Source organism: Dendropsophus ebraccatus, chromosome 10 (genome assembly GCF_027789765.1).
Source record: "Dendropsophus ebraccatus isolate aDenEbr1 chromosome 10, aDenEbr1.pat, whole genome shotgun sequence".
In the NCBI taxonomy this organism is placed as follows: Eukaryota; Metazoa; Chordata; class Amphibia; order Anura; family Hylidae; genus Dendropsophus; species Dendropsophus ebraccatus.
The window spans coordinates 55049493-55073982 of record NC_091463.1 but is presented as its reverse complement, the minus strand read 5'-3'; the positions used below and the strand labels follow the sequence as shown (position 1 = coordinate 55073982).

The window sequence follows — 24490 nt, the reverse complement described above, 5'->3', positions numbered from 1 at the left end:
GGCGTAAGCGCAAAAAAATCCCAAAGTGCAAAATTGCGCATTTTTGGTCGCATCAAATCCAGAAAAAATGTAATAAAAAGCGATCAAAAAGTCGTATATGCGCAATCAAGGTACCGGTAGAAAGAACGCATCATGGCGCAAAAACTGACACCTCACACAGCCCCATAGACCAAAGGATAAAAGCGCTATAAGCCTGGGAATGGAGCGATTTTAAGTGACATATATTTGTTAACAATGGTTTGAATTTTTTACAGGCCATCCGATACAATATAAGTTATACATGTTATATATCATAGTAATCGTAACGACTTGAGGAACATGCATAACAAGTCAGTTTTACCATAGGGCGAACGGCGTAAATGCAAAACTCCCCGAAATCAAAACAAATTTGTTTTTTTTTTCAATTTGTGCCTGTAATTGCAAAGTACAATTGGTTTCGCAAAAAATAAGCACTCATATAAGTCTCTAGGTGAAAAAATGCAAGCGCTATGGACTTTTAAACATAAAATGGAAAAAGCAAAAGCGCAAAAACGAAAATTGGCTTGGACCTTAAGGGGTTAAGGAGCCTTTACACAGCTCAATCATCAAGTGTTTTCTCCATTGTGGGATAGCTGACCCTGGTCCAACACACACACTTCTATATGTGCCAAAAAAAAAACAACAGGCAAGCCAAAGTGCAGCCCGTAGTTGCGGAATGAATCTCCTATAGGGTACAAAAACACACGGCGTATACGCTGCGTATTTACTGCTGCGATACGCCGCATATACGCAGCAAATACGCAGCAGATTAGATCTAAATAACTGAACACAGCATCAAATCTGCACCATCAAATCTGCTGCGTATCTGCTGTGTGTGTTTGTACCCTTAGTGAAGGAAGGGTCTGTTCAAGTGCAGACAGCATGTAGACAGTTACAGGTGCACATACGTAGTCCTGTCCATAACTGCGGGTTTGCAACTACGGGCAAGACTAAGAAAGGCCCAACTGCACATTCTGTTATCTGAACCAACGTCTTTGACATGTATACAACTGCACAAGAAAGTGGACAGCATTGGCACAAGCTTCCTCAACCTCCTTACTTCTATCGCCAACCTTTTTGTTTACCTACAAGAGTTTGGCTTTTCTTAGGAGCAGTAAAACACACCTCATCTAATATTCACAGAAAACCTATGTGGGTATTTCATCCAACACATAAAGACAAATTTGTGAATAATACACAATTTATTCATGCGTTATAAACCAAACCTGAGTGCAGTAAAGTTATAATGTAGTGAAAATAAAAACACTGCCTTGCTTACCTCTCCAGGTCCCACCAAGTCGACCTTGACCACATGAACTTACAGGCATAATGCTTAAAAATCTATCTATATAAAAAGTGCAGAAGAAAAATCCTACTGTCCAATGTACTGTATGTAAATAAATAATCTATGTTCTATTCTGTAGAAGACAAGCATTCAACCGTGTTTCTGGCATGTGCACACAGAGAGAACAGACATTGTCTAGGTTGTTCCAGTGATAACGCAGCCTATATATCTGTATAAGTATCAGACACTTGCCCCTCTGGGTGTAAGGACAGAAACATTGAGTAAACATATGTAACAAAAGATACTATTACATTTGTGTCCCCTGTGGCTGAAGGGATGAAAGAAAACAAAGGCATCAGGTGTATCCCTCATAGTTGCATACAGGATGGTTCCTTTTACTAATACTTATGAACGGTATTGCTATGGATCGGTGTAAGTGACTTGGCACAAGTGTAGGAGGTGATTGTCAGTAAATCTTACAAACTGTTGCAGCTATAAAAACATTACTTATCCAATGTGATTATTAGACGTCATTTAGACCCTGCAACATACAAATATAATACAGAATGCTGGCTGGAATCGCATCATACTCTTGTACGATTGCATGATTACCAGGAAGGACATAACACAGAACACCCTCCAAGGAAAAAGGTTGATAATATATATACATAGAAATCCCACATACTTGTTACAATTCTTGCAAGAAAATGACATACATTTTTCCAGCATGGAAGTGTTAAAATAATACAGAAGAATCCCGCTATAGGTTGGGGTATTGCAAAAAAAGACAGTCAACCATTGTCGCTACTGATATACTGTAGAATACATTGGCCAGCAACGACTTCATTCAGCACAAGTGTCTGACAGCCCTCTCCTTGGGCACAGAGTGTGGCTGAAAACAACCTGCTGTGTGATCCTAGAGACAGGAACATGCAAGGAACAGGTGTCATGGAGGTTTCATTAGTCCAATTCCCCCGTATTGTGCTCTTTTCTCCACTGTGTTTGAGGCACTTTCTGGCTAGCAAAGCTTGTATCAGGTATCCACTGGTGCTCATTCACACCTGATCACACTGTCAGGATCTCAAACTCCTCCTCCTCAAATAGTTTGTCAGTGGATTCAATAAGCTCTGTGGGGAAAGAGAAGCAGACTTTTACTTACAAACACTTGAAACTGGTTGGAGCATGACAGTGAATATGTCTGTCCAGGTGTTCACTTAGCACCCTGTGTACGGTTACTGCTGTTAATACTGTTAATATCTGGCTTTCCTCTTTGGTGTTGAGGAGTAGTCTTAGGGCAGTATTGGACATCCCGATATTGCACTGTAAAGGCCAGTTCACACTGAGGAATCAACACTGAATTTTAGCACTGATTCCTCACTGAAATTTCCACCTAAAAATAAAGTGCAGAGCCACATTCCATTGAGTTCGATACAATTTGCGCTCTGCAGTTCACACAGTGGAATTTCCGCAGCGGATCCGCTTTACACCAGAAGAATTGACATGTAAATTCTTCTGACTAATTCTGCTGGTGGAACTCCATTGAAATGAATTGATCAGTGAATTTCTGCTCTGAAATTTTTAGCGCAGAATTAGCGCAGATTCCGCACAGAATGTTTGTGGAAATTCTGAATATCAAAAAGAAAAAGAGAAAGCACTGAATCAGCACACCCAAGACGATATATCAAAAGAATCAAATTTTATTAGAGTACAGAACAAACATAAAAACATTTAAAAACAAATACATTTAGTGCATGCCATGATAAGTAACACTAAAATTCTGTGTCCACTAAACAGCAGCCCATAAGCTGCCCAACTCCCACAATAAAGGAGAAGAGAGTAATAATCAGTTGCTGTGTATAGAGGCAAAGTGCAGACAGTGCAAAATAAGGTTCACAAATGCATAATGAGCTGCCACCTTCCCCTATGAACAGACAGGCTGAAATACAGACAAATGCCAGCCCTACAAAGAGGGGATTAAAGAATACAACCTGTACCGCAGCCGATACCAAGTGGACAAGAGAGAGGAATGCCCAACGCGTTGCGTCGCACAGTGCGACTTCGTCAGGGGGAAGGTGGCAGCTCATTATGCATTTGTGAACCTTATTTTGCACTGTCTGCACTTTGCCTCTATACACAGCAACTGATTATTACTCTCTTCTCCTTTATTGTGGGAGTTGGGCAGCTTATGGGCTGCTGTTTAGTGGACACAGAATTTTAGTGTTACTTATCATGGCATGCACTAAATGTATTTGTTTTTAAATGTTTTTATGTTTGTTCTGTACTCTAATAAAATTTGATTCTTTTGATATATCGTCTTGGGTGTGCTGATTCAGTGCTTTCTCTTTTTCTTTTTGATATTCATAGTTCCATTTTTTTAGTACTGTAGCACCCCTTTCTCTTTTGTTATTGTCTGTGGTGCCCTCCCTTTCTGTTTACTACATGTTTGTGGAAATTCTGCGCAAAATTGGAAAAATTAATGAATTTGAATAAATGAAAAAATGAATTTGCGGGTGAAACTATTTCCTCGCAGAATTCCCTGAGAACACTTTCCGCCTGGAACACTTTTCTCATGGATTCCTCAGTGTGAACAGGCTCTAAGCAAGTGCCGATCTGCTAGATTGGCGCAGGCTTACTGAGCCTGTACATGACCTGATAATTGTGAGTGAGGACTGCATGGACATTGTTAGCGATGTCCCCTGGTGACCTACTGCTTTTTACTCGTTGCCTGCAGACACTTCTGGCTCTTTCAGGCTGCTCAACCAATCACTGACCGAGACGGGTCAACAGTGAGATGGAGCCAGAAGTGTCTGTGAGCAGGAAACAGGAAAACGCAGGAGGACACCAGGGGAGCATGGGTAAGTAAAAACCATTATTTTTATTACACTGTCATCAGCAGTCGGCCATGCATCACTGTTACACAGAGCGATGCACCGTCATTGGCAGATGATTTTTAAACATGTCTAAAGATAATATATAATAAAATACAACTATCAGCCGAGGAACCGATCATCAGCTGATATTGACTATTACACTATTGATTTATTACACAGAGCAATATCTGCCTGAATCAGCAGAAAATCACTCCATGCAATAGGACCCTAACACTATATGATTTGCAATTGTGGTGTCCTACCACGGGTGTTACAGTTCTATACACTCTTCTTAAAAGTCTGTACTTATTGTACTTGTGAGGTGATGAAGGTAGTACTCTATTAGTTATGTGTATTAGTAAGCTGCACAGCTGAAGGATGTAAGGATGTTTCTTTATGTAAGGATGTTTCTTTATGTGTTACACCAGTAGGAATCTGAAGAAGGTTCTGCCGGCTGGAGGTACAACCGTGCAAGGAGATCCGGGACTTTGGTGGCGCTGATGGCACCAGATGGACGTTACTCCTTAAAAGATGGGAGTAGTAGTACTTGATGTAAAATCAAAGCTTTATTGTAAGAATTACGCGTTTTAAGGCACAGCCTCTTCATCAGATTTGTATAGCAATGGGATGTACACTCTGGACATTTATACAGTAAAAGACCGGGAAACATTCTCATAGGTGGCTCCAAGGTCCGGCTGTATATCAGCCAACCACCACAGAGGTGGCGTCACACCTCAACATCTAGCAAGTGATCGGCTGCCCCTCAGATATAACATGGGTACCCCACACAATCTCTTCTGCAATTCAGTCTTCCAGATTTTTTACAGAAAGATAAGGAGTGAATGGCAGGAATTGTTTGATTACTCCAGTTATTACGCAAAGAAGGATTGTTCGGTTTCTGAAAATTCATTGGATTGGTAAATCACATTAGTCTATATTTAGTTTTATAGGGGAAAAATATCAACAATTGCCAAACACTATAGAGGCCATTAAAGGGTTTTCATATACCATAACTAATAGGATGACATTAGGGTATACCATCACTTTCTCATGGGGGTGGGGAGTCAGAATACTAGGAGTACTATAAGCCTGAAAATGAAGGGGTATTGGCATCAACTACAGCTTGATACAGGGAGATTGATAGAGAAAGTGAATGGGGACACGTTGCAAGTTGCAACCCACAATTTGAATTACTCGAGAGGTTCGCAGAGAGTGGGGGTATAGAGTTTTATATTGTATGTGATGCGGCAGCTGTATCACACCTGTCTCCCTGTCAGCTCTTGCACACAGGAGAGCATTGCCAGGCTGCATCACACAGGATCACTGCAGAGACTACACACAGCAGACTAGTTCAGTGCCATCAGTTGTATAAGTCTGCTGCTGATCAATGTATGGACTCACTTTCTGTCACTAAGCACCTTTTCTCTTAGGGCAGATATAAGATCAGAGAAGAAGCTACATAGAGATGAACAAGGAGAGCAGAGATAAAAGGAAAGGGGAACTAAGCTGCCAGGAGGGGTAAGATAGGAGATCATGTATACAAGAAGTCAAGTGACACAGCACACATCACTTAGTGACCCATTAACCACTGTAACTTTCTGGTTGTCAGACTGGTGGTCACATGACCCAGCTACAGCTTAGCCTAACTCATACACACATGAGCCAACAATCATCTCTACACAATATCTATTTGCAGCAGTCCCAGCTCTCATCTTTGACTGACCGAGCCATGTCATACTCACCAACTTTACTGGTTGGTGTTACAAGGCCTGTCACCATCTTCAGCAGCGGCCCCACTCCCCTGTACCACGTTCTAGCCACTTCATTTCTATCGCTCTCACCTTGCCATGCGGTTCTCTTCCCCTCTAGAGCCGGATCACTCAGAACGTCATTCCCTTTTTTATTATTGCGCTACTTTTTCTGTCCCCCCTCTCCTCTCCCTTGCATCCCGGATTGGCCCAACTCCCCACACACCCAGGCTTTTGCTTGATCCTCCACACCATGTGACCTCTCATGTATCAACAACGGCCAAGCCATTCAGGGCACACTACAGTTCCCGGTCATTCATGAATTAAATACCCCTTTTGTATCTACACTCTAGATCTGATCTGACGAAGCGCGCATGCGCGTGAAACAGCTGTCATAGCTCGTGTGTATAGTGTTTGGCGTCTGCACCCGCTTCAGATGTTACCTGCTGTATTTTAAAGCACACATGAAATAAAGTCTACGCATCTAAACGGTGAGTGCCCCCGCATCTTTCTTCTCCGCTAATATAGATTTGTTTAAACCTCCATACATTGTTATTTTATCATTGGTACTATATTTCGCTCAGGCATGTCTATTTACCTATGTTTTACTCGAATATGGCAAGAGTTATGATACTAGTTTACTTGTTATAGCGGTGTCATAATAGGCGCCCTTTTTTAAGTCGTTTGTAACATACAAAAGGTGACAATTCACCACTTATCCATAGATCTGATAAAGGCACGCTACATCCTGAAACGCATTATCTGTACCTTTTAATTTATGGTAGTTTTTTTGTTTTTATCCTAAATGTGATTTTTTATGTTCTTATACACATATAAAGAGCATTGGTTTTTATCAAGGCACCTTGAATTCTTATGTGGAGCAGCACAGTTACACAAGATAAAACCTCTTCTTTTTGTACCTCTCTGCATTTACTGTGACGGGCCCCATTTATTTGGGAGCATCCAGGAATGAAAATCTCCAGGCTAGCAGCTCACTTCCAGCACACCAACCCCTGCAAGTAGTGATATGTATCAAGCCCAAGAGGCTGAAATGTGAGAATTCATCACAATTTCCCTTTTAATCGCTGTTTATTACATAAGGCTCTGCGCTCTGTCTTAGATTTTTCTCCCCTCACATATTTGACAGCAGAATGGCAGTATCACTTAACTAACCTGCACCTGTTGTGGAGACCTCTGGCTTTGTTGGTGGTATAAATGGGGGCCAGTGGGGTGGGTGCTTTGGTGCAAGCTCAAACATCCGTAAACTCTGCTTCTTTAGTATTTCCTGGGGAAAGAGAAATGCATCAAATTAAGGATAAATATCCAAAATCATACAATGTTGCAAATGCTCTGTCTGGTGAAAAAAAAAACATGTAACATGGGGTAACAAATTGATTACCTTTCTGCAAAGTACTAAAAACTAAATAGGAAGTGGTTGCATTATCAGAATTTCTGCCACTCTGGCTTATACATGACGACCTGGACCTAAATAATTTACTTCCTTTGCAGATCATGTGCCACTGCCACTCAGAACTGCCTTTTTGACCATTTACCAGAGAACAATTTTCCAAGTGTTTAAAATCTATTCAGCAGCACCAAAGGTATCATTTGTTTAATCCCCTTGTGACCTGTGTGTAGGTATCTGCAGATCCGTACCTGGTAAGGAGCTGAGCATAACTATGCTCAGCCAATCGCGGCTGAGCAGCTGATGACGTGGCAGAGGGCGGCCGGCATGAGAGACGGTCGGAGCAGTTCGGCGGCCCGCCCGAAGATTACATCATTGTTGCAAGATGGCGAACAGGGGTCACCACAGATCAGGTGAGTATAGAGCACTACACTTCCAGGTCTAGCGTGGGTGGGGGGAAACACGGGGAAGGGGGCCATTCACTAACATAACACACATTACAAAGTTGTATAACTTTGTAATGTGTGTTATTTAGTGAATAATTGTTTAGCGCCACACTACCCCTTTAAATCCTTTTACACAAGGATCTTTTCCATGTGTGTAGTTTATCCGATGTCCGCACATTACAGTCACTATTTCTAGTATCCGCATTCGATCCCTGATACATACAACTACTCACCTTCTCTACGGTAGTACACCAAGTATCAAAATCTGCTTCTTCTTTGCAAAAAAACCCCTAGAAAATATAATAGGAGTTTTAACAAGTATATTACATGCCAATCAATGATGAATCAGACATGTTCATAGGGCTTTACTCTGGAGTACTGCTGCTAATACTAGATTTGCTTTCCTTTTTATTGTACTGTAACAGAGGTATATTGGGAGGACAGCTATTGGGCTGTGATCACTGTAGCTGTGCTGTCCGATCTACCAAACTATGTGTCAAATCTGCGACTAGAGACTAAGTGCATCTTTTAATATGGGTATGCTTAGATAACATTATATTGCCATGAAGCATTGTCTTGGCCAGCATTTACTTACTAATGCCACAGAGGGGTCCAGATTTAGAATCTTCATCCTGTTGGGATTTTTTTGGCAGTGGTAAGTTTGATCCTGCACAGTGCCGGCTTCTTCTGTATCCACAAAAGACTGAGTTGTGTGAGGATCCAGGTAAATAAGTTCATCCCCTTTACAAACAAACACCAAAAACAAATAAAGTCTATGGCTCAGATTTAGCAATCTGTCTGGGATACAAATATACTACTTTTTTATGGGAATCCATTAAAATATACATTAATGCATAAAATAAAAATGAAACCACTGGTATGGCTGAATAGAGGAACGTTATTGTATTATTATATGTAATAAACTGCTATCTTGATGTGCTGCCTCATTGTTTAGAGAAAAGGTTTTTATATGCAAATGAGTTCTTTGGTGTTCTGGGGGTCAAGACTGTATCTTCAGGAGCCCCGCTATGCCTGTCTATCCGCTTCCAATCTCCGTCCTGTAGGTTAGGCATGGCTATAGGAGGAGACGGGAAGGGGCAGGCAGGCAGGCAGGCATAGTGGTGGAGATACAGTCACATTATTATTGTACCAAACAACACATTTGCATATTACAAAGAGTCAACATATCAAGATAGAACAGGTAGTGTTTATTATGCAACAATGCCCTCTATTCACCAATTCAGAACTCTCTCAGCAATTCTGTTTTGCTGTGTCTAAAAAACTAATTTCTGTTGTGTTTATCTAAATAAAACAATCCTTTGATTACCAAAATATCCATATCTATTATAGGCAATTGATGACAAGGATACAAGTTTACTATTTCATGATGTTTGCATTCCGGTGACTTGGTGTCCACTACTGCGTATGTCAGTTCTGGTCTACACCAACATCTCCAAGCCCTATCATAGACAGCTACATCATTACACCATTACTAAGACCATGGTGGTGCCATTATCTGTAGGAATCTGGGCCTGGACTTGTTATGTGCAGCAGGAGCAGGTGCTTTACTATTCTTCATTTGTGAACTCTTTTATAATTCCCATGACATGATCCTCTTTCAGCACAAGGCCCTATTATATGGAACAATTATTACTCAGAAAATTGTTATATCGTTAGAATTTAAATAATAATTGCAGACAACGATCAAAAAATTGTTCATGTGTTGTTGATCACTGACTAATGGTGCGTTTACACAAAGAGATTTATTTGACAGATTTTTGAAGCCAAAGCCAGGAATGGATTTGGAAAGAGGAGAAAACTCAATTTTCCTTTACGACCTGTTCCCTGTTTATAGTCTGTTCCTGGCTTTGGCTTCCAAAATCTGTCAGATAAATCTCTCTGTGTAAACGCACCATAAGATCTGACCCTAAAATAATTGTTTTCGCTAATTACGGTTAGTGTAATTCCACATCATTCATTCTTTTGCTGGGATCAGATGGAGTAAACCATTGTAGTATCAATAATCACTAATGACTATAGTTTTGTGTAATATGGTGAATGATTTCAAATGAACAATAAAAAAAATAAAAAAACAATCTTGTTTCTGACCGTTCATCGTTAAACATCGCTTTGTCTAATAGGACCCTTATAGTTTGCCATCAGCTTACCTGAAAAGCCTATGAAATAATAGGCATTATTTGGTTTTCCACCTAACGCTCCTAGTGACTGCGGCATTTTAAAACATTCCTGCAGAGAGAAGACATTGGAAATGTCCCTTATTGGCCATCAGTACCGTATACATTTGGCAATGACATGAGATAGACTTTAGCAATTAAAATTTACACTCAACATCACCTTAAACATGAGCAATCAGCTCTAAATAAGTCATAGAGAGAATGCTATAGCAAACAAGCAAAAAACTGGAAATAAGCATTGTGTTAAGTGATTGTTCAAACTTTACAACTTCAAAAAACAATGTAATGTGAGCAAACTTACCTTAAAAGCTTCAATATAAACCGGATTAATCTGGTTAATTCCCAGGCGCAGTGGTACAACTAGCAGCAGCGGTCTCCACGAAGAGCACTGCTCTGTATCTCTACCTCTGCTCCAAGCACTTTGGTATGTGTAGGAGTCACTCTGTACTGTGCTCCAGGTGTGGGGGCGATAGCGGCACATTTTCCCTACAGCAACAACACAACCATCTTGGTCAGTCATAAAACCATCTACAGTATACATTGTAAAGCTGAGTAATTAATAACATGATAATCACAATAGCCATAAATAGTCCTGAAGGGGGCCTGTAGTTTCTCCTAACCAGTAAGTTTTATTCTCTGCTTGTATTTCCCATAAAATACTAATCAAGTAACTCGAACCTCTGTGTTAAGCCAATCCTCCTGAAAATGTATAAAAAAAAACTGACAGCAAAGTATTACCATTCCTATGTCTACAGGTTGTGTCTATATACACTATGACAATTGCAGCACTGACTGGATAATAACAGTGCAGGACACGCCCCCTGCTAGTGACACCCAGTTGTCGATTAAGTTAAATGGCACAATTCTAAAAAAAAAAAAAAAAAAAAAAAAGAAGTTCCAGAATTGTTAGTGCATGGGGAATACATGCATTTACTAAAGCAGAGAGGTTAGAAGTAGCCAGATATATTAGAGAAAAGTACAAAGTCCATCTAAAAAATGAAACATCTAGGAGTTAAAAATCACTAGTTCAATCAGCTGGAAGGGTCGGCTGGTCAGGGAGTGGAGTGTGTGACTGCATGCTTTCCCTGGCTATAGCTTGCAGCAGGTCTCAGGACTGGGACCCAGTGTAATCTTAACTCTAAACATGTCTCAACATATCATTTGCATCAGGCAGCCAGCTGGGGAGTATAACCTCCAGCCATAACGCAGATACAAATGACAGTATTGCTTTCAAGGATTAAACAGAGGAGATGATAGGTAACTTTGATCTCCTCCATGACAGCAGCCATACAGCTATGGTTGGCAGTAGCACCCTAATATTACTGTGCTCTGTAGGGTAAAATATATGTGTTTTCAGTCATATTGCTTTAGAGTTTTAATTTAAGTCTATTTTTTTTATTCTTCGTGTAGAATGATTTACCTGCTGCGAGCACTTATTATAGAGCATGGTCTATAATATGTTTAAAGTGTACGGGTCATGAGGACCGCTGAGGAATCAGCACTTAATTTTACGCTGCGGGCAGAAGTTCGGGTCTCTATGGCTATGAATACACATGAGACTGTAATGCATGAAAGCCCCACTCTGCTTCAGTGTGGAAATTACCACTTGTCTGGCAGCGATCCTCATGACACACTTAAACTTGTCAGGTAACTTACGGATATCCTCGATGACCACTGTATTATCCATTGAGACGTACACAGCTAATGAGTTCCATTCATCAAACAGGGCAAGTTTCCTGTGAAAAGGGGGAAAAGCATAGGCTTCTAAATGCTTAAAATATTTTACATTATGTGACGGGTGCTGTAAAAAAATATATTTACTTACTTTAAAACCTGAGCCACAGTATTTGGTCCAAACCATTCTCCTATAGACTTTCCTTCTCCAACTCCCATCTGTGCTGATTTAGCACCCCCATATAAAGGAAAAGTACAAAATTATATTTGATCTGTAAATTCTAAAAATTTTGTTATTTGCAAACAAATCAGCTTTTAAAGTGTGTCTGTCAATTGTAAAAACTTTTGACACATCGTACAGACATGTCAAAAGTTTTGATCGCTCCAGGTCTGAGCTTTACAGCAGCTACGTGAACCACAGGAAACAAAAGAAGCTGAAGCTGACTTATAGACTTCAATAGGAGGGTGTCTAGGCATGCTCTTTGACCTGTACAGCATTCAATGTAAAGGGAGGAGAAAAAGAGGAATTGTGACCTTCACCTATGGTGGATTTTGAGTTCTCTCTATACAATGTAGATGTCACCTGTCACTACAATCCCAGATGTGAAGATAATGGGGAAACAGCTGAAATTTTCTCTAAAGAACAGGAAGTATCAGCCAATTATTAGGCTTAGTGGCCATATTGCAAGATTTCATGATTCTTATTAAAATAAAAAATTGGAAGTAATGTGTAACAAACAAACTGACAAAAAAAGGCCTGCCTAGCCCGCCCCCTCCCATGCTGCTCACTATGCGGCACAGGAGGGGCAGGCTGGGCAGCATTGGAGGGGGGCGCTCCGGGCCACCCACTATACATATTCATACACGCATGATAGTGCCGCTTTAAAGAGCCTATCACTAATAATAATAGTGATAATCGTTCGGTTGAAATGCAGTTAACGATTAACGACCGAACGAGAAATCGTTGATCGCTTTATAAGACCTGGACCTATTTTTATCGTTGCTCGTTTCGCAAATCGTTCGCATTGAATAAGACATCGTTCGGTTGTTCGCAATAGATACGAACGCAATAGCGAATAAATAGCGAAGAAGAATCTATCGCAATTACGATCATAAGTAATGATTATCGTTCCATGGAAATGAGTGAACATTTTCAGGTCTTTCGCAATAGTGGTCGTTTGAGATCGTTAATCGTTAACGATTATACAAACGATAATCGTCCGGTGGAATAGGGCCCTTACACATGGAAAGTATATTACTTCAGCAGTGAACGTATACTCTACTATTCAGGGCTCAGGTATCACATTTAGATTTCAATAATTCATCCTTTAGAAAGCTTCAGTAATTTAAAAAGTATCCGTTACTCTGGTTCCTCTTATGAAGCTGACTTCTTGATGAAACATCCTATTGCCTAAAATGTGTGGATGGCACAACCACGGGCTCAAGACAGAACAAAGGAAAAATCTTACACCCAAATCCAGTTTTTAAAAATTTTTGGCTGATTCATTTTTCTAATTATCTATTTCACTATTTATATTTAAATCATAAAATCTTGCAGATCTTATTTTGGCCACTAAAACTAAGCCAGGACTTCCTATTCTGTACAAATCACTTTTCAATAGTCTCATCATTACCATCACAGACAGGATTACAATAAAAAAAATTAAATCATTGTATTGCTAATATTCATAATAGGGCTCTGTCCTCTTTCATTGCTTCACAATGATCTCTGCACAGGTCACAGAGCATGCCTAAAAACACTCCCATAGAAATCTGCTCCAGACTGTTGTTTTCTATGTCCATGAAAAATAGAATAGAAAACATATTCTAGTTAATTCTGTTTACTATTTAATTCCATGGGAGTTCATTCAAGTTTTGATGTACCATATTCAAAATATTAAATTTTTTTTTAACCAGGTGCCACCTAAACACATCAATGAATTAATTGCTCTTACCCATTTGATGAATAGAATAACAACTATTTTTTCTGTCAAGAAAACACTGTAGAATTTGGTAATATTCTTCTGGCTGTTTTTTATGCTTCTCCCATCTCCATTCTAAACGAAAATAGTAAGAAGCTGTTATATACTTCATAGGATTAGACTTCAATACGCAGCCATATATAGTTTTTCTTTATCGCACTGAAAAGCCTTTGAATCATGCAAAAAAAAAAAAAAAAAAAATCCCCCACACACTGTAAAACAGTTTTTCACAAAGAAACCCACGCTCGCCTAATGGGCCTAAAAGAGCGTATGGCAAGGCAGAATGTGTGGCCTCCTCCCACGTCTAATTTATCATGATTTAAGTCATGGCGTGTAGCAGGTGTAAATTTCTGTGCCTGCCGTGGTGATTCTCGGCAGAGTGCATGGGAACAGGGCTTTATGTTAGCCCAGCGTTCTTGCATGGCGGTCATGATAAATTCCACACAATGTGTCTTTAAACATAATTCATGTGATATGCATATTATCATCTATCCTATGTGTAGTACTAACCTCTGCCTAAATGCTGGCAGATTAAGGCCTGTGCCAGCATCATCTGTCCACACCTCAACATACAACCCCAACCAGCATCCGATGAAGGTCCAGTTCCTCCTGTTTTCAAAAGAATTAACAATGATTAGTAACTATAAGTAGTCCACATTTCCATGCTGAATTCACAAAGATCTATAGAAGTGATTTTCAACAAGGCTTCTTTGAAAACTAGAACTCCCCAGAAGAAAGCAGTAGCAGGTACACAGAAAGCAGTCTGCAGTAGGATAATCTGTGCCTGAATTTTTAGACGTAGGAGCCAAAAGCATTTAAGTTGTTCAGCCTGCAGCCCTCAATGAGACTGAAGTAGTGACCCCAATTTTTCTAAAAGGAAGCTGTATCATAAGGAACATTTTGCTAAACAATAACTGTATAGAAACACTTAAATCTATAGCTAAAACAACAATACAACGACAGCCATCTCCATCTGTAGACACGTGTAACCAAGGTGAATCTTTCTAGATGTGGCCACCCAACCAAAAGGTCCACAGGCAGGTGATCCCCAAGTCATTTGGGAGTTGGAAGAGAATAGTAAAAACCATATAAACATGATGCTGGTATTGACAGACTTATTATATAAGGAAGCAGAATCTTTCCATAAGACAATGATTGAAAAAATGGAATAAAAGTGTGTAGCCAAAAGGTGGAACAAATAGGAAGTACACAGTTGCTGTGTTCATATAGATTTGTAATTGAAGCACAAGCTCAACACTTACCTATAGGAGAAAATTTCTTTCTATATGTAAACCACAAACGGGAGGTAATGTCTGCGAGCAGATCACATTTTTCTGTAAGCAGAAAAAAAGGGAGATTTAAGTCAATTATTAATTAGTATTTAGTGAAATCAACATTTATCACATAAAAAGTGATATACTGGTACAACCATATGCTATAGTTAGATATACCACTATAACTGATTTACTAAACATCAATGTAAGTAAAAAAAACTGCGAAAACTATCCAGCGAGTGTGCGGCCCTTCGCTCATAATAACGGAGTCATGTAAAGTGCTGATCAACTAGAATAGGACCCATCAAACATTCACTTATTAATTCTGGTCTAACTATAAGAAAAGCTCAGTACTAGTTTATGCTCAGAAGGTTGCCGAATTATGGAGTTCACATAAGCAAAACAAACTGGGCACTTATCAGTAGTTACCCAGTGTTTGGATTGCTCTCCATAATCCAAAAACTTACCTATAGTCCATACTAACAAACACCTTAAAACCAAAATGATGTGCCAACTAGAACAGGCAGCAGCGCTGAGCTGACTGCTGCTGGCCATTTGTTTTAGCAACCAGTGGGGGTCTTAGCAATGGGACCCCCCCCCCCCAAATCATAACTTTCCACATGTACCCATGAGCTCCACAAATTGTATAAGGTTTCCTGACCACCTCCAGCAGCCAAAAGCAGGGCAGATGTGGCCAAGGAGACCTCATTCCTGAATGGATTGATTAACCTTTTATCTACATTTTACAGACAAGTCCATGGCTGCCTATAGACCAATACATCCCAGCTTTATTTGCTACTAACCTGTTTTAATGTCATATTGTTTTCCTAAAATATAAACTGGCTCATCGGTATCTGGGAGTTCTTCTAGTTCCAGGTAATCGGATTCAATGATCTGATCTTCATAACTTGCAAAACCTGAATTAAATATTAAAAAAATATATATATACCTATTATAGACATATAGACATATTTGTTTGCATAAAGTGACCCACAGAATGTAAAGTGCATCACCAATGATAGGAAGCTACTGTATACACTTCAGATTGGTGTACAATTATATATATTTAGATTACTTATGTATCCCTTCTAGGGATGAGCGAACTTTGAAAAGTTCGGTTCGGTTCGATCCGGCGAACTTTTGTGAAGTTCGGATCGGTCCGAACCGAACCGAAAACGAACCTTGCTCTAACGGCTGAATAATTGCAGCTACAATAGTGGGAGTGTGATAGGGTATAGTTTCATTTAGTTGCAGTTGATATTACAATGAAAAAAGTGGGGGGAAAAAAGTGCAAAAATAATGAGAAAAAATAATAATAATAGGAATAATAATAAAATATAGTGAATAAAAGTGCCAAAATAGTGACAAAAAATATTGAAAAAAAAAAGTTTACAAGGAGAATGCGACAGCACTTGATGGCACCCAAGCCAATATTGTTGAGAAGAGACAAGTTGAGCAGCAGGAGGAGGCAGCAGTTGATTGCTCGCCTCTCAGGCCAGTATTGTTGAGAAGAGACAAGTTGAGCAGCAGGAGGAGGCAGCAGTTGATTGCTCGCCTCTCAGGCCAGTATTGTTGAGAAGAGACAAGTTGATCAGCAGGAGGAGGCAGCAGTTGATGGATTCCAGTCCAGTATTATTGAGGAGAGGCTACTTGAGGAGGAGGCAGCAGTTGATCGATTCCAGGCTAGTATTATCGAGGAGAGGCTACTTGAGGAGGAGGCAGCAGTTGATTGATTCCAGGCCAGTATTATTAGAAACAGACTACTTGAAGAGCAGGAGGAGGTAGCAGTTGATCGATTCCAGGCCAGTATTATCGAGGAGAGGCTACTTGAGGAGGAGGAGGAGGCAGCAGTTGATCGATTCCAGGCCAGTATAATTAAAAACAGACTACTTGAAGAGCAGGAGGAGGTAGCAGTTGATCGATTCCAGGCCAGTATTATCGAGGAGAGGCTACTTGAGGAGGAGGAGGCAGCAGTTGATCGATTCCAGGCCAGTATAATTAAAAACAGACTACTTGAAGAGCAGGAGGAGGTAGCAGTTGATCGATTCCAGGCCAGTATTATCGAGGAGAGGCTACTTGAGGAGGAGGAGGCAGCAGTTGATTGATTCCAGGCCAGTATTATCGAGGAGAGGCTACTTGAGGAGAAGGAGGAGGCAGCAGTTGATTGATTCAATGTCAGTATTATTAAAAACAGACCAGTTGAGGAGCAGAAGGAGGCAGCAGTTGATGGCTCTCAGGCCAGTATTGTTAAAAACATTTAAGATGGCAGCTTCCGCAGCTCTTGATTCCACCCAGTATGTTTCCAAATAGACAATTGACGGTGGGGGCATTAGTAGGAGTAGTATTCTTTTGGACCCAGAAGGACCTAGTACAGACAACTGAATTTTGAAGCTAAGGATATCCACGTTTGTAAAAATCATTCTTTAAACATGACAACATGTTGATGTAGAGTTCAGCACAGGACAGTCAACGTTAAAAAAAAAAGCCCTCTAACATTACACCTAGTCTAGCAGGATACGGTAAAATAGACAGAGAACCTCACCCACAGAATCCATGAGATGAGGTGAAGAAAGGACATTTAAAAAGGCACAGATTCAAGAAGGCTTTACCCCAGTTCCATTATCCCAAAATACGTGTCCAATTTTTATTAAATTGACACCTCACTGGCACTTGCTTTACAAATTGACGCAACTACTCTGGTGTCAAACCTGTTGAATCTGGGCCTATGGCTGTTGGCGATACACATATATATATATATATATTTTTTTTTTCTTAACACCAGTTTGATGTCCTTACCGAGTGTAGCGTCTAATCCAATGGATGTATGCTTTTGTGTTTTTTAAGTGCTGTCACCAGCTGGCTTAAAGGATAAGTCCGGTCAATTTATAAGTTTCTGGGTCAAGTAAGGGTACAGAAAGTTATTGAATGCCTGGACTTATCTTTTAAAATGGGTAGGGGAAAAACCCATGATGGGGTATGGGAGTGATCTCCCACCCTCACTTTTGTCACTTCCAAAAAACCTCACCCTATGGGTACCTTCACATGTGGCTGCGGGTCTGCTGTGTAAAATCCACAGGGCATTTTTATACCGTTCACTAAATGGCATTCAGTACTAGGGTGCCGGCCGGACATACGCAGTTCTGCGCTGAACTGGGTATTTGCGCCCAGCCCCATAGTACTGAAGGTGGCATAAAATCAGGCAACGATGCGCTGTGGATTTTAGCCAGCAGGGAACCACAAAAAAGCCTCCTATTGTAAAGGCACCCGTAAATAAGGCAAGTTAACCTGCCTTTCAGGAACTGTTTGTTGCTGTAACTAACTGTGGTGGGTTTTTATATCACAGTTGAAGGACAGCAGCCTCCGTGATATATACCCCATAGACAGCTTTATTCCACGCGTGACTGCATGAGAGGCTTGAAATCATTTTCACACAGAAGAACCCCATCGGAATTTGCGGTGCAAGATTTCACTACTCTGATGATATCCACAAAATACCTCAAGAACAGTTAGTACCCGCTCACAAAACAGTGAGTAGTGTTCCTTGGCACCCGTGCCACGGCTATAGTTCCCAAAAGGTGAAATCCACACTTTTGAAGCATAGTCGTGGGGATTATTTTAGGGTTGCTACTGTTCTTGGGGTATGGGTTGGACGGTGCACTGGTGTGAGGCATTGATCTGGTGTGGAGATGTTAAATAGCCAACACACCATGGGCATCAAATTTGGAAATGTGGATCTGTTTTTTCAAATGTATCCGAATTAAGTTGGGAATTTTTAAGGTGATTTAAAAAAAAAAAAATTTGGGGTCTAAGGGGGGAACATTACTTAAGTTAAATTACGGATTTTTACGTTGGGCACATATTTAGGATATTCAGGTCAATTTCTTGGACACACGGATTGCCATGCAAGACGGGTGACTGATGACTTAGTCATTCACATCAGGCAGGGGGTGTCTGCCTGTTTATGAATGAATACATGTTTAACCACTCATGCTGTGTAGTGTAAACCACACTCTTTTGGTCCACCTTTGATGCATTATGTTACTATTGTTCACTGTTTACTATTAATTAGCCCCGCCCCCTAGGCGGGATTGGCGCCTTTTTTCAGCTCATATAAACAAGCTGTTTGGCACATGGCATACATGCAATCTGATGAAGGGAGATGCAACTCCCGAAACGCGTAATTACTTATTTTATGTACATTTTTACAGATTTTATCCAATAAATCAGCCATTTTATGTTTTATACTATACTCGTTGTGAAGGATTTTTTGGCAGCGCCAGGATACCTACCCAGGTACTTTTTTCTTCTGTCTACTGCATGAAACCACGGGTCCTGACACTGGGAGAGTCCCGTTTCCTGGATCCTTCGGCCGGCAGCCATCATCCGACGCTACAAGTTACCCCATAGTGGGGTGATACGCACAAAGCCCAAGGGGCTAAAAAGGTGAGAGTCCACCTATACTTTTAATTCACTCATTTTCATGTAACAGGATTACATGAGGCGCCATCCTCCCGGCTCCTTTTTTTCCCTCTTGTCTACTTTCCTCCAGGGGCTGGGACAGGATCTCAGGTGTGGCACTGGATGCCGCTCCCTGACTCTGTTGACTGCTTACAGCCAACACCTCCTCTGCAGTCTCTGCACGTTCCACCTGCTGCCTTTGGGGGACTACTACCTCCTCCTCCTCCTCCTCACTAAAAAGTGGTAGAGACTCTGAGGACAAATCAAGGTTTGCCAAGAGTTCCCTGGCAGAATGTGCCCCAAAGGTGAGTGGCATATTAATAACAGGGGACGGGGCAGAGCACTGTCGCTGACCGTCCCATGTAAGGGTGGTGTCGGATGATCCAGCTGGGAGCTTTGGGCAGTGGAAGTGGAGGATTGGGTAAGCCAATCTAGAACCGCTGGCTGTGTGGTTCTTACATGACCCATGGGCGTCTGGGGTAGCTGCACCCTGCTGCCACGCCTGTTGCCCCGGCTGCTGCCGGGCCTGGTGCTGCCACTTCTCCTACCCTCACCGCCTGCCATTGCAGTCCTTGCCTGGGAAGTGCTGGAAGTAGGACGCTTGGACATAGTTCTTTGGTTGGTGTAAATTTTGAAAAAGAAATAATCTATTGGCCAGAAGGCACAAAGTTTCAGTGACTATTGCTTTGTGGGTTGGAGGAACACAGCAAAGCAAAAAATGTACAGGTTATCACAAAAAAACATTTATTTTTTTTTATTTTTTTTTTAACTTTTTCTGGTTGCGGGTGGCTAAACGGGTTTGACGGCAACCAGCAGAGCAAAAACGGACAGCTTTTGTGGTGACCAAGCGTCACCTAGAACAGCTTATCATAAGCAAACAAACAAACTTTTTTTTTTTTTTTTGAAGTTTTTTAAAACTTTTTTGGTTGCGGGCAGCTAGACGAGGTTGACGGCAACCAGCAGAGTACAAACGGACAGCTTTTGTGGGGCGCTGACTTAGCATCACCTAGAACAGCTGATCACAAACAAACAAACTTTTTTTTTTCTAAGTCTTTTTTAAACTTTTTTGCTTGCGGCTATACGCAGTTAACGGCACCCAGCAGAGCAGCAACGTCTAGCGTCTCCTCTCTGTCACGGAACAGTAGCTGGTTCAATGCTACGTGTCCTGAGTGACTCTTCTCACTTTTCTCTCCCTATTTCTTTTTTTTTTATCTCCCTATCTCTCCCTAGATATCACAATTTTTGAGTTAGATGGCTATCTCTCCCTCTCTCTACCTAACTCTTGATTTCTCAGCCTCTTTTACTATGTATGGGCTTATCAAGCTTTCCCTGGATCTTGCGATTTTTTTTTTTTATCTTCCTCTCTCCTGCTTCTCTCACAAACAATATATACTCCTTCTCTATTTCTCCCTGTACTTATCCAGTTGTTTGGATATGTAATCTATGTGTTTTCCCTCTCTGCCTAACGTACACCTCCTTTCTCTCAGCCGTCTGGAAACACAATGAGGAACTGCAGCCAGGCTCAAGCACTTCCTGTTCCTGGAGTGACGTCACACACCTTGATATTCACATAAAAACAGGATACAAAGGATTATAGGAGTAATAATCCCTTGTATCCTGTTCTAATCTCTGGTTAAAGTACAGTTTTGCGACGCCGTTGCGATTTTAACGAACTTCGTAACGAACTTTTTGCAAAGTTCGTAACAAATCTGGTTCATAACGGTTCGGTTCGCTCATCCCTAATCCCTTCATCATACACCTTGTGGCTTGGCCTGATTTTCTGGTTACAGGATGACAAAACCAATTGGAATGAGAATGCGGCATTGCGTCAGGTTATAGTCAGCAAATACCTGGCCTGCTGTCTGTCCTGCAGCTGGAAGGAACAGTCATGTGCTGCTTCTAGAATGTCCCTCTAATAACACAGCATAATAGCCAAGAAACCGGGAACGTAATATCCTGTTCATCCTAGTACAACATGTCCATACACAATACATCCCACTAACTGCCATTATGTAATGGTATACTAGGGTGAAATCACACACAGATTTGTCTCTTTGACAATTCTATTAATCGCAACCAGTCCTGCAAAACATCTATGTGCTTACTGGCTATGCAGCCCCATTTAGCTGAATGGAACAGAGTTTAAAGTTGTTATCCAGCAAAAATATTTTTTCTGTAAAACCAACTGGTTTCATAAAGTTATACAGATTTGTAATTTACTTCTATTTAAAAATCTCAAGTCTTCCCATACTTATCAGCTGCTGTATGTCCTGCAGTAAATGTTGTTTTCTTTTCAGTCTGACACAGTGCTCTGTGCTGACATCTCTGGCGAGACAGGAACGTTCCAGAGCAGCAAAAAATCCCCATAGAAAACCTCTCCTGCTCTGGACAGTTCCTGTCTTGGCCAGCACATACAGCAGCTGATAAGTATGGGAAGACTTGAGATTTTTAAAGAGAAGTAAATTACAAATCTATATAACTTTTTCGCAGCATAATTCCTTTAAAACTCAGACATTTCTGCAACAGATCTGTTGCGTGTGAATTCACCCTTAGGCTATGTGTACACTATGTAGGAGACCGGGCGGCCGTTCTGTGACCCGGCCAGGTCACGGAACGGCCGGTCACTGAAAAGATCATCATCCCAGCCAGTACTGCAGTACCGGCCGGACGATCTTTTCAGCAGCAGGGTTCTGATGCTGGCACATACGTGCGCATCCGCATCAGAACTCCCCACAGCACACTATGGACAGTGTGCACTGACATGGTTGTCTACGGCTGCTATTCATTGAATAGCGGCCGCAGAAAACTGACATGTCAGTTGTTTGCGGCGCCGCTAGGGATCTCGGCCGGAGCGTATGATATGTGTATACGCTCTGGCCGGGATCCCATAGACGGAGAGGTAAACATATATTTTTGTAAAAATCATGGTCGTTGTACAATGGCCGTGATTTTGCGAAAATATACGTTGTGTGAACATAGCCTTACACTAATATGCAGCCCCTTTAAACACCTTTAGAATCAGGTCATTTTTGAGCTTCAGGATGAAACCAAGTCTAAAGAGAAAATCTGATAAATTGACAGAACAAATCTAATTAACCTCACTGGAACATATACAGTACTTAGAGTAGACTGTCTAAATACTTTAGGATAGTGGGATTTATCATTTGTAGACTGCATTTTCACATCACTGTATAAACAGTTTCCACTTTTTTAGTATATCAGTGTGTTAAAAAAAAAATCCTGAAATCCTAAAACTTTTAAGGGACATAGTAAACTTTGCAAATACAAATACAGGACATCTGTTTCAGACCAAGAGCAATAAAGTGAAAAAAAGATCCCAAGGTTTAGTGCAATATTTCTTTTTTGAGTGGCCCCATTGTTTAAATGGGAAGACGACGAAATGATAAATGGAAGAGAAGAGGTGAATTCTCTCTAACTGCTAGCGCGGGTTCGGTGAACTCTCTCTCTCTCCAGCCTCTGGTCTGGCAGGCTAAGCAGGGCATCACTGCTGTGTGGGAGCTACGAGGGACCCAGTGACGTCACAGGGGGAGCTCTAGATACTACCATCCGCAGATGCATGCACCCATACATGTAAGGATCTGTGCTGCAACAGGCCATCAGCTCCGTACTAGGGCCATCCAGAATATTTTGCACATCACAGCATTATCATGGACGTGTAACACCTACATGTGTATGAATGGGGTCACAGAAATGAACGTACCCTAGGTGTGGTATGCACTGTGACATTCTGTAGTGCTACAAGATTGAGTTTAGCTACAGCCACAGTCCAGAGCAATACACTGAGCTAGCTCAATCTTGTGCAGCTATCACTCAATGGTAAAATCAATGTAGTAGTAGCTGGAAGCAGACTTCCAGCAGAGGTGGTTAGTAAATCTACAATAACAGAATTTAAACCTGCCTGGGATAAACATATATTTATCCTAAGATAATAAGAAGGGAAATACTAAAGGGGCAGACTAGATGGACCCAGTGGTCTTCTTCTGCAGACAATCTTCTATGTCGTGCTAAAAAAGTCACATTGTAGCCCTGGCCCTAGGCTCAGGCTACATAGTGACATGTGTTCCGTAAAAGCAGGTCATGTGACCAAAATATAAGTGTGACTTGCTGTTGTTGAACTTGGTTACAGCTGCGATGTGGCTGTCACAAGCCGGCTGCTGTCTCATGTGACTTGCATTGGGGTCATCAAGTATAGTGCATCATGTTACCAATAGCCCATCCATGCTGGATTCAGGGCGGCTACAGTGTTGTGTCGTATATCATAATGCAGGCACGTTATCAATTATTAAATGTGATATTGTGATCTTTATACTGTGTAGCCCTATGCTTACAGTCCTCATAGAGATACGGCAGGGCTTTTTGCACACATGGGCCATCTCTATAGCTGCATAGTGTGAACTGGACCTGCTAGACCTGGCAGGGACTATGGGGCAAGCGTCTCCGCCTTTACCTGAGCGGTGTGCCAGTCAGCATAGCAGCACAATGGCACCAGCTGACTGGCACAGAGGCGGTTGTCACTCACACGCGGGTCCTGGATCAGGTGTGGGGTGTGCGGCCTTCTAGTCGCAAGTCATGTGACTAATTTCTATGAGGCTTCCACAACTTTGTAGGGAATTCAGTTCACAATACCCCATGAAGTTCCTATGTGTGTCCCATATACTTCCATAAAGACCAGCACTCTGCCAATGAATGCATTCCTATGGAAAAGAAAAGTTGGAGGGCTGCCACAACTGGTTCATCTTCTAAGAGGTTCTGCAGCAGCTGCTCCACACTTACACATTCTCTCTACACAGACAAGGAAACAACAATGAGGTCAATGTACAACACTGAAACTGAAGGACAGGTGTGCAGGGGCCAAGAGGCTGAGTGCGCCCCCCTCAGGCTGCCTGGCCTCACCTGCTCACACTCCCAGCACTTGCTCCCTCACTTACAGACTATGTGAGGACGCTTCTATGTGAGGAACTTACCGGCCTCCATCCTGCCCTGTCACCCAGGGACCGGCGCAGACTCGTCCACAACAACAGTGGGCGCAATGCTCCCTGGGAGATGTAGTCCAGCGCTGTAATAGGTCAGCCGGACGTTCACGAAGAAATACTACAATTCCCAGAAGTCATCGC

The 24490-nt window shown here is 41.5% G+C and overlaps 1 protein-coding gene across 1 annotated transcript; it reads right to left on the bottom strand.

Moving 5' to 3' along the window:
* Nucleotides 1–1205: 1205 nt before the first annotated feature.
* Nucleotides 1206–24473, bottom strand: ATG4A (autophagy related 4A cysteine peptidase). Its single transcript, XM_069942627.1, has 13 exons — nt 24341–24473; nt 15701–15814; nt 14886–14957; nt 14134–14232; nt 13597–13698; nt 11793–11865; nt 11624–11703; nt 10269–10453; nt 9941–10019; nt 8368–8513; nt 8006–8062; nt 7095–7206; nt 1206–2430 (listed from the first exon to the last, which is right to left on the bottom strand). Exons 1-13 carry the CDS (start codon nt 24348–24350, stop codon nt 2369–2371), a joined length of 1191 nt encoding a protein of 396 aa, XP_069798728.1. The 5' UTR covers nt 24351–24473; the 3' UTR covers nt 1206–2368.
* Nucleotides 24474–24490: the final 17 nt, after the last annotated feature.